Genomic DNA, 10,913 nt, shown 5'->3' with positions numbered 1-10,913 from the left:
GGCCAAGGCCAAGGACTTGACTCCCAAGGCCAAGGCCAAGGAATTGACTCCCAAGGCCAAGGACCAAGGGCCGATCTTCGGTCCTCGAGCCTCGAACACATCACTGACACACACACACACACACACACACACACACACACACACACACACTGTTTGTAAGCAGTCTAATCCTTTGATTCAATTTGTGACTCCAGATAAATTGCAAGCCGAAGGAAGCTCTCAAGATGAAAGCCAATCTTTTAAAAACACGAGCGATGTCACAAAGTCAAACATGACCATCCCATGCCGATGTCTGTGCCATAGCAAAGGGAAATCGGCCTCAACCGCCACTTCCATCAACGCTGCTGTTGTTGACCTGAAAGATCAGCTGCATCCCAGCAATGACACAAGTAAGTATCAATTCATATTATTTTTTGTTAATTATTCAAAATGAAGGGGAAAAAGTAGATTAAAGTTCAATAGATCCTTAAAATACAATAAAATACAAGGTCCCGCTCACTTTTGGCTTCCTCGTGAACCACACTATGGAGAAATAGGCGAGCAGCACGTTATCTATGCACCACGGGGCATGACGGCTTTCACGATAGTTCTTGGTTGCCATGATAATGGACCGAAACGTCCGCCTATGGTCATTTTCAAGAGGAAGACGCCGCCGAAAGAAAAGTTTCCTGCTGGAGTCCTCATCGAGGCCAATCAAAAGGGCTGGATGGATAAGGACAAAATGATAGAGTGGCTGAGAGAGGTGTATGTATAGAGATCAGATGGGGTTTTTTTCACACAGCACCTTCCTGTTGATCTGTGACTCCATGCGCGCCCATCTCACTGCTACTGTCAAAAACCAAGTGAAGAAAATTAATTGGGAGCTTGCCATCATTCCGGGAGGGACATTGGTGTAAACGGAGTGTTCACAGTGAAGTTGTGAGCAACGTGGGAGCAATTGATGACAGGCGGTAAAGTCGTCAGCTTGCTGGGTCCGTACGCGGAGTTGCTGCTGGCTAGCTTGCACCCTGCTCAGTAGCTTGCACGCTTCCTTTCTTGAGTCTCCCGCAGTGTATTTTGATGCCAATGTAGCATGGCGCGTGTCAAAGTGCCGCTTTACATTCGACCGTTTCATCGGTGGTATTTTTTTCATTGCAAATTAGACACACTGCAGAACCTGTTCTCTCCACAAAGGCGAATCCTTCGGTCCATCCGTCCTGAAGTCTACCATACTCGTCATCTTTTTTTCTTTTCGCCATGTTATTCGTTTAGGTCCTAAACGATAAGAATCCTCAACTTTCGGATTAGCTTTGAGCTAATGACCGAGCGAGCTGATTCAAAAGGGGGCGTTTACCTGTTTCCACAGCAACGGCCTACTTAGGCCAGTATTATCCAATTAAAATTGCTCCTGCTACTGCAGCCCTGAATAGGACACAAGCAGTGAAAAATCAATGGATTGATTAACAAGCGAGAATATTTTGTTTTATCTGCGAGCCAAATGCAATCATCAACAGAGCCATATATGGCTCGCGAATCATAGGTTCCCGACCCCTGGCATCTGGTGTCATCTCCTAAAGTGAAGCCTTAAAGTGACCGTTAAAGAATACTTTTGCTACAGATCATGGCATTAAAATGTCAAAGAGGACCCAACTGCAAGCCATCGGGCAGTACTTCAGTCACATCTATAGAGTCACTTTTTTTTTTTTTCTAGCTATAATTTTGGACCCTAGATAAACTATACCACATTTAAAAATATGAGCTTATCGGTATTGGCCATACAAAGCTAAAAAAAATAACGTTTAGAGCATCAGTTGAATTTTTTTCATATTGTGCATCACTAATATTTACCAAATGTGCTCACTTAATTTTCATTGTATTTGGCAGCCAAATCCTTTCCTGAAAAAAGTTCACCCTCTGAACTGGGTGAGACAATCCAATTTTCCCCCATCGATGACCAAGATAAAACAGATTTCCAGCCTGAGAGGAAACGTATTCGCATTGCTGAACCTAAGGTAAGATTAAGGATTGTTTTTTTGTTTTTTTTTTTTTTCTTGTATTTACAGCATTGTCTGTTACTGACTCAGAACACAATTTTGGTACCTGCACAATTTTGTTTTTGCATGATTTGAGTATGCAATTTTATCAAACACTTTATTTGGTCAAAGTACCTTTATTTGACATGGTGTGTCAGCACCTGTGATTATTCTTCCACAAAATAGTTGGGAGGCATCTATTGTATGGAAATGGTTCAGGGACAAACACCAGAGATGCACAACTTCGGAAATTTTGCCCTTATCCAGTTTAGTGATGTTTGGGGGTCAGTAGTAATTAACAGCGATTTAGGAGTAATGTCTGGATTAATCCTGCTCACCTGCACATTGATTTTTTTTTTGTTTCTAGAGGGGGAAATGACGAAAACCCTTGTTAAGACAGACTTTAAATATGTGGGGGGCTACAGTTGAATACATTGGCAGTAATTTTACCAAAATAGTAAGTTTAATAAATTGACGCCCCCCCCCCCACACACACACACGCACACACTTGACATCTGTATATGCACAATGTTTAAAATCTACTGCTGTTGAAACATACAAGACATTCTATCTTACGGCAAGGTGGCATCTGAGGGAGAGATGGGACGTCTAATGTATAAGTATACGATGATGTTGACGAGTGACACGGGTGGACGCACAACGTTAGATACTGTTTGCCACATTTTTCTATGCACTAAACTGAAGCCCTGTTGAACTCTGAGGTTTGCACTTTTGATACACGGAGTCTCTCGTGATGAGTAAGCGGACATGGATTTTTGACTTGTTTGGATCTGAAAAAAAGAAGAAAAAAAAGTAAAGTAGGAGGAGGAAATAAGGAAAACTAAACCTTGGTAGGGTTTTCGTGGCTCGGACCTCGTGCAGTTTTGAAGCTACGTCATGGCGACCATGGGTGGTTTTCATATCCTTCAGAAGAAGAGCCAGGCCAGTTTACGTGTCAACTTGTATTCTGAGCATCTGGATTGTTATGGTGAATCTGGTAAGCCCGTGGTGGTTCCATGGACCAACAACCGAAACAGCTGGAAGTCTCATCGCCAGTGGCTGATGTGGGATCCTTGCCGTCTGTGGAGACTCCAGACTCATTGGAGTGCAAACAAAACAAGGAAAAGCATACGTAAAATGAAAATTCCACCAGATGGAAAGGTTTTTTTCTTTTTTCTTTTTTTTAAGACAGGTGACAGAAGCACATTCTCACAAGAAGGTTTTCAGAAGAAAGCCTTGAAGAGAAAAGCATAACAGAGATTTCAGGAGAGCCGACAAGTGACGCAGAGGAGATTAAAGGGAAGGCTTTTTATCTGTTAAGTCAGGCAGATGTGCGAAATAGCCGACCTTTATCTCAAGTTTCAGTTGAGACTCAATTCTTTGTTTGTCTCAAGTTTCAGTTGACTCTGTGTTGCCCGTTCTTTTAGAAAAATCAGGGGGTATAAATTTTTGTTATAAACATGACCAATAAATGATTATTATAATGTTAGAATTAATAGAAAATTAGCAGGAAAAAACAATTAAACAAGCCTATATTCATAGATAATGCATTTCAGACAAAAACTGCATTGAGAGGTCGTACCTGCAGTTCCTGTGTCCATACCTTAAGCCATTCTTGGTCCTGCAATGTCAAGTTGACATGTGGAGATGCATTTGGTTTACTGAGATTTATGAAGTTATCTCTGGCTTCAAAGCAACAAGATGCCAGAATGTCTGGGCCAGAAGGGTTTGAATACACCAAAAAATTAATCCTCCTCCCTTGTCGTCACCAATGGTTCGGCCATATTGGCCAAAATATTAGGTACGCTAATGTGTGCAGGCCTCCCGATCACTCGGGACACTGGATGCTTCCTTCCTTCCTTGCTTTCTAATTTCCTTGGATCCTTTTTTTCCTTGCTTCCTTGTTTCCTTCTTTCCCTGCTTCTTTGTTCCCTTGCCTCCTAGCTTTCTTTTTTCCGAGCTTCCTTGTTTAGTTGCTTCCTTGTTTCCTTCCTTGTTTCCTCATTTCCTTGAACCCTTGATTCCTTGCTTCCCAGTTTCCTCATTTCCTTGCACCCTTGATTCCTTGTTTCCTTCCATCCTTATTTCCTTGCATCCTTGAATCATTGTTTCCTTGTTTCCACGCTTGCTAATGTCCTTGCTCTTTTCCTTCCTTGCTTCCTTGCATCCGTGTTTCCATGCTTCCTTCCACAATTTTTTTCAATATGCACAATAAAGGCCAAAAATGAGTTTCTTTTTTCTTTTGCCCCTTATTTACACTTTTTTGACAGATTCAGGCCATTCCAACTTATGACTGTTCAACTTATTCCCACCTCTGCATATTTTCAATTTTTTTTTATTTATTATTTGTCAAAGATTAGATATTGAAAAAATATCTTTAATTGAACATTTTTTTACGGTTTTATTGGATTTCACATTTATGACCAGAAAAACCCACACAAAAGTACGGAAAATCGGTACCGATATTGAGCCAGTTTCAGAACTGAGCCAGTTTGATTGTGAAAGGTACCGATCCATAATAATGTGTCGTCACTTTGTGTTGGACTGTTAATAAATAAATAAATAAATAAACTTACGTTATACCTTTATGGCAACATGAATGTGGATCAAGCTGGATGAATACTTTTGCAAGCCACTGTCTGCTCCTGCATTGTTCTGAAGGTAGATATTTTACACTTACTCTTCCGATAAGTAAAACACAGTGTCTGTTGTAGGGAGTTGTATTTTCAGAAGATATGCCGAAGCTGGAAAATCATTCTTCATGTCCTCAGAGTTCATCTATGGACCCCAAAAGCCATGGACCTCGAGTGTTGTCCCCTTGCCTTGTGAGTTTACATGGAGCAAATGTATTTCACTGAGCCCCACTGGGCATATTCTATTTCTCTTGTTTTCAACATTGGCAAAAATGTTCTCACTTTTTCAATTTGTTGTAAAGTTAAGACAAATATACAAAATACAATATATCTTTAGTCTTTCACAACAGCTGCAGCTGTAACAAAGTGCTTTACAGACATTTAACATGAAATAACAACACAACAGAACACACAACATAAAACAGACAAGAATACATTCGTAACCCCTATTCCTACATATGCCTTGTTGTTAGAAGTGGTTATAGATGAAAGGAGAATCAAAGTCTCCTTTCACCAGTGGTTCAGAGAGCTCACGCTACAGTTCTGCTACAAGCTCATTGTAAAAGTAAACAAGAAGCTGTCACATCCATTGATGAATACAGAGATTGATTCAGTTCTCCTGTCCTGGATCAAGATTTTTTCTTATATACTGTATACTATAGATGAGGTCTGAAAATTACACTTCACGATTATCATCAAGTGTTGCGCAAATTACTTGGAAAAAAATTAGGTGTAGTGAACTAAATACTTCCCAAAACATTTTTGAAACTGTTTTTGTGGCTCAATAATTTTACTCATTCATAGGGACTGGTTGAGGACCCACGCTGATGTCTGTCTTCTTGCTGTAATCTAATTTTTTTTCCCCCCCCCCCCCCATTTTTAGTCCCCCGAATCATGCTTCCACTGCCCATGTGCATCAGCCAAGGATAGTGCAAAGGATAAAGGTGGCAAAAGGAAGGTCCCCAAAATTTTTTTTGGCACACGCACACATAAACAAATAACTCAAGTTGTTCACGAGATGAAGCGTACTGCATACTCCACTGCTCCAATGACCATATTATCCAGCAGAGATCATACCTGTGTCAACCCAAATGTGGCCCCTCACTCCAACCGGAATGACCTCTGCAAGGACCTAATGGAAGCCAAAGATGTGAGTGCTTACCAACATCCTCATACACAGACAATTTTTTAGAGCAATTACGCGTAAGTGGGCTTCACGTTACAACATGAGCTTTTTTGCGTCTCTGCACTAGTCAGGGTGCATACTTACTGGCAAGTTGATTTTTCTGAAAATGTACATCAAAATTAGTTCTTGCACTTAATTTAGATTTGCTGTTAAACAGTTTTGTGCCATCTTGGGGGGGGGCACAGTATGATATTATTGATTGTAGTTGAGCAATGGGTATTTTCTATATGCTAAATGCATATAGAAATCAAATACTGTATATTAAGATACCCTTCTGTGCATCACTTCAATAAAATACAGATTATAGTGATCCCTCACTTACCACTTTTAACGGACCGGTACCCGGCCGTGATAATTGAAAAATGGCAAAGGATGGTTAGCTCCCCCACTAGGAAGTTTTGTGTAAGTGTATGAGGGTACCAGCATGTTTAAAATATGCAAACAGTAATTATACTTTACATATTTGACACAACGACTCCAGCAGTACACGTACTTACTTAAATCTTTAACTATGAAATATTTTACAGTACTTAACATTCATCAGCATTGCCTTCTGGGAGAGGCAAAGAGACTTGTGTTGGTGGCGTAGAAAGTGGCTCTCAATTGACGCTCTGACAGTGTAGCCGTCGTTAGCCTCCAGCTAGCTCCTGGCCAGCTATCTCCGTGCAGCCAATGTGTTCATGATAAGACAATTAATCGGTATTGATGAGGAGGAGGCGATGAGAGACGAGAGGCGGCTGCTACTACAAGTCCCATAACACCCCCCCCCCCCCCCTCTCTCTCTCTCTCTCTCTCTCTCTCTCTCTCTCTCTCTCTCTCTCTCTCTCTCTCTCTCTCTCTCTCTCTCTCCCTCACTATGTACAACATACCTACATGCATCTCCACAACATAAAACACATTAGTCAGCCTTCTAAACTGGAATTTAGGAGTAATTAGAAGACAGAAGCTCTTGACATATGCACCTCACGCTTTCGTCCCTTTCCTCAAACTGACGTAACTCCTAATAATCCACATGAACCACTTCCTGCCACTCATGCAACCCTTTGAAATAACAGCAGGGGGCACAATAACCTAAATAAACGTGGAGTCATTGTCATTTCACCATCATGTATTTATTTTAACATTACCATGCACTTAGAATCACAACAGTTACTGATACCTTTATTTTTTTTTACAATTATTATACAATACAATACTATACTATAGAATGAAACAAAGATCAACACCTGTTTTTGTTGCAAATGTACATTTGGCAAGCTGAATGGAGATGAGGCAAGGAGACTGTTGACATCAGTCATAGTTTCTCAGCCAAGCAGGATGCAGAACACCATGCACTGCAGAAAAAAAAGCACAAAAAATAATCTTTGAAACAGCGAAGCCCTGTTATAGCTAGGGTTCATGCGATATGTGTTCTGGCAGCAGGCGGGGTACACCCTGAACTGGTTGCCAGCCAATCTCAAAGCACATAGTGTATAGACAAACAACCATTCGCACTCACAATCACACCAAGGAAAAATTTTGAATGTTCATTCAACCTACCGTACATGTTTTTTGGAATGTGGGAGTACCTGGAGAAAATCCACTCAGGCATGGGGAGAGAATACAAACTCCATACAGGAAGTCCGGCGCCGAAATTGAACCCTGTACCTGTGCACCGTGAGGCGGACATGTCAACCAGTTTGACCACTGTGTGTGTGTGTGTTGTGTGTGTGTGTGTGTGTGTGTGTATTTGTGTGTGTGTGTGTGTGTGTGTGTGTGTGTGTGTGTGTGTGTGTGTGTGTGTGTGTGTGTGTACATATATATATATATATATAATGTAAATCTCTTTTACAGCAGTGTCCAGATCACAAAATTGTTTTTATATTTTAGGGAAGATCATGTCCTTACTTCCATGCAGTACAGAAAATGGGCAACCAGAACACTCTGCAGTTGGTCCATGGAGTTCACCAAGCCTGGGACATTGAGGACCTGGTCTCTTTGGGCAAACGGCTTCGTTCATGTTCATACTATGCTGCTCGTGAACTCATGCAAGGCTCCAGGATCATCTTCTGTCCGTATAACTACCTGTTAGATCCAGTGATCAGAGATTGTGTGAGTCATCTCAGAAATCATGGACAGGAACTTGTGTTGTTGCTACTTTATTACACAATATTTAATGCATGTGGGAAATAATTAAAATAGCAATGTTTTATTGGGAATCAAAGACAGGTAATAGCAGCAGCATTTCACAGTCAATGTTTGCCCATCCCTTATCCAGTCTTAACTTTTCAACCAGATGGAGATTGATCTTGCAGGCCACATCTTGGTTCTGGATGAAGCCCATAATATTGAGGACTGTGCTCGAGAAAGTGCCAGCTTCATGTTAGACCACAATAATTTGCTGATGTGCAGGGATGACTTTGACGGCATGGTCAACAGCAACATCCGGCGGTTGAAACATGAGCCTCTAAGAGATTTTTGCTGTAGTATACTCAAGTGAGTGACATTTCATTGTTCTTTCTTTTTTTTTCTCTTTATTTTTAAACCTGTATAATGGCCTTCACCACATTTTTTAAAAAATTGTGATGCATTACTGTCCATATAGCTGGATCCAGGAGAGCCAAAGCCTCATGTCTGATAGGGGATATGAAGATGCATGTAAAGTTTGGAATGGAAAGGAAATACTGAGCATTTTTCACAACCTGGGTATCACTCCTGATACCTTCCGGATGCTGAAGGTATGCTATTGGAAACTATGGCTGTTTAACAGTTCTAGTTGTTGAATTTTTTAGAGAATGTAAATTTGTTAAATATTTTTATATCGTGAAGCAATAACAAACACAACACATAAATAAACAAACAAACATAAATCTGTGATTATGACTGTGTGGCTGGGTGTAGGTACACAGTCATTAATGTAGGGGAGTGGAGGGTGCATTAAAAAAAAAAAGGAAAATTGTAATAATAGTGGAAATAATATCAATTCCCAAAAAATGTTTAGTAGTCATAAAAAAAATGTATAATTTAGTGAAAAAGCAATGATCGAAGAATAACGTGGTGTACACACTAAGGCTGATTGATTTGCCAAAACATATTTAATCAATTTTCTTCCACTTATCCAGTGTCGAGTCATGGGGAAAGCAGCTTTAGCGGGTTAGCCCAGACTTCCCTCTGTCCAGGCACTTCGCCCAAGGCATTTCCAGGCCAGCCAAGAGACATAACCTAGGTTTCCATTTCAGTTTTTCATAAAAGTGATCATTCTACCATTTTGACAAATTGCTACTTGTAGGTGTTTCCATTGTAGTGTGTTTGGTTTCTGAGGTATAGTTCTCGTAACGTTCCGTGAGATCTCGTAATTCTTGTAGAATCTCATGAAATTTTCTTGCACGACAAGCGACGGTGTGAAAGTGTTGGGAGATAGACGGGTGTGGCCCCACGCAATCTGTGTGGGGATTCAAGGACGGCAATGTCAGTGATGTTGCACCCGCCATTGTTGCGATGGTTCAAATTGGGCTTCCGTCCAACCAGCGCTGACTGTGGCTCCTGGGGGTGCAGCTGGAAAGTGTGTTGCTGTTGGAATGGCTTGAGTACTGGTTCACTCTTTGAACGGAACTAGGCGAACGTACAACATAATTAAAAGTCAGTACAATAAAATAACAGAACATACGACAGCAATTAAATGGCAAATGTTATGGGCAACATTAAAGTGAATAAACAATCCGGAATAGGTGTGTATTTGGAATAGTTTTAAAGAGGGATTATTAGAAGGAATGGTAAAGTGGACGAATTTGTGAGCAATTGTGAACAGCAGTTTTCAGATTTCAGTTTTTAACTGGGTGAAGGAGCTATTTGAACAGGAGGCAAGAGTTTGTGGGAATGGATGGGCATAAGTCATGACGCCTGGACATTGTGTGTGGTGTCTCACAGGGGTCAGTATCGGGACCAATGTTGTTTAATGTATGTATGATAATATTTATAATGTCTCAAAATCTCTGAAATGTATCATCTTATACTATTTTATATATATATATTTTTTTTTTTTTGTTTTCTTATTTTTCACCAAAAAGAATTGCATTTGGGGGGACTTAAACATGCATGAAAAGTCACTAAATGTTGCACACTCCTCAACCCTGGTTAAAAAAAATGTGACATTTTAAAGTCATCATCAGGGGGTGGAAAAACCAATCTAACCAATCCCGATACATTTGACTTCGGCGTACGAAAATTGGGAGGCATGTGAAGCACCGGTGGCCCGGTGACCAACTGGTTAGCGCGCCAGCCTCACAGTGTACAGATGCAGGGTTCGATTCAGAACTGCCTCAATTCTTCGTGGCATAAATTCAACAAGGTGCTGGAAGCATTCCTCAGAGAGTTTGGTCCATATTGACATGATGGCATCACACAGTTGGGGCAGATTTGTCGGCTTCACATCCATGATGCGAATCTCCCGTTCCACCACATCCCAAAGATGCTCTATTGGATTGAGATCTGGTGACTGTGGAGGCCATTTGAGTACAGTGAACTCATTGTCATGTTCAAGAAACCAGTCTGAGATGATTCCAGCTTTATGACATGGCACATTATCCTGCTGAAAGTAGCCATCAGAAGTTGGGTACATTGTGGTCATAAAGGGATGGACATGGTCAGCAACAATACTCAGGTAGGCTGTGGCGTTGCAACGATGCTCAATTGTTACCAAGGGGCCCAAATAGTGCCAAGAAAATATTCCCTACACCATTACACCACCACCACCAGACTGAACCGTTGATACAAGGCAGGATGGATCCATGCTTTCATGTTGTTGACGTCAAATTCTGACCCTACCATCCGAATGTCGCAGCAGAAATCGAGACTCATTAGACCAGGCAACGTTTTCTCAATCTTCTATTGTCCAATTTCGATGAGCTTGTGCAAATTGTAGCCTCAGTTTCCTGTTCTTAGCTGAAAGGAGTGGCACCCGGCGTAGTCTTCTGCTGCTGGAGCCCATCTGCCTCAAAAGTTCGACGTACTGCGCGTTCAGAGATGCTCTTCTGCCTACCTTGGTTGTAACGGGTGGTTATTTGAGTCACTGTTGCCTTTCTATCAGCTCGAACCAGTCTGGCC

The 10,913-nt window shown here is 41.2% G+C and overlaps 1 protein-coding gene across 8 annotated transcripts in view; it reads left to right on the top strand.

Moving 5' to 3' along the window:
• brip1 (BRCA1 interacting helicase 1) overlaps positions 1-10,913 on the top strand; it is a 61,116-nt gene that overhangs the window by 17,404 nt on the left and 32,799 nt on the right. For all 8 annotated transcript variants that reach the window (XR_002169864.1, XM_019883297.1, XM_019883296.1 and 5 more), the window contains 7 exons: positions 195-389; positions 1,864-1,991; positions 4,727-4,837; positions 5,529-5,795; positions 7,701-7,922; positions 8,107-8,306; positions 8,416-8,548. Coding sequence is in view for 7 of the 8 variants with exons in the window: in XM_019883297.1 (XP_019738856.1) it covers positions 195-389; positions 1,864-1,991; positions 4,727-4,837; positions 5,529-5,795; positions 7,701-7,922; positions 8,107-8,306; positions 8,416-8,548 (1,256 nt within the window). In the remaining variant the exon portion in view is untranslated. The remainder of the gene's footprint in view (positions 1-194; positions 390-1,863; positions 1,992-4,726; positions 4,838-5,528; positions 5,796-7,700; positions 7,923-8,106; positions 8,307-8,415; positions 8,549-10,913) is intronic.

Source organism: Hippocampus comes, unplaced genomic scaffold (genome assembly GCF_001891065.2).
Source record: "Hippocampus comes isolate QL1 unplaced genomic scaffold, H_comes_QL1_v1.1 scaffold291, whole genome shotgun sequence".
Taxonomy (NCBI): domain Eukaryota; kingdom Metazoa; phylum Chordata; class Actinopteri; order Syngnathiformes; family Syngnathidae; genus Hippocampus; species Hippocampus comes.
Note: the sequence above shows the minus strand (reverse complement) of the source record. Positions and strands in the feature narration are given on the sequence as shown.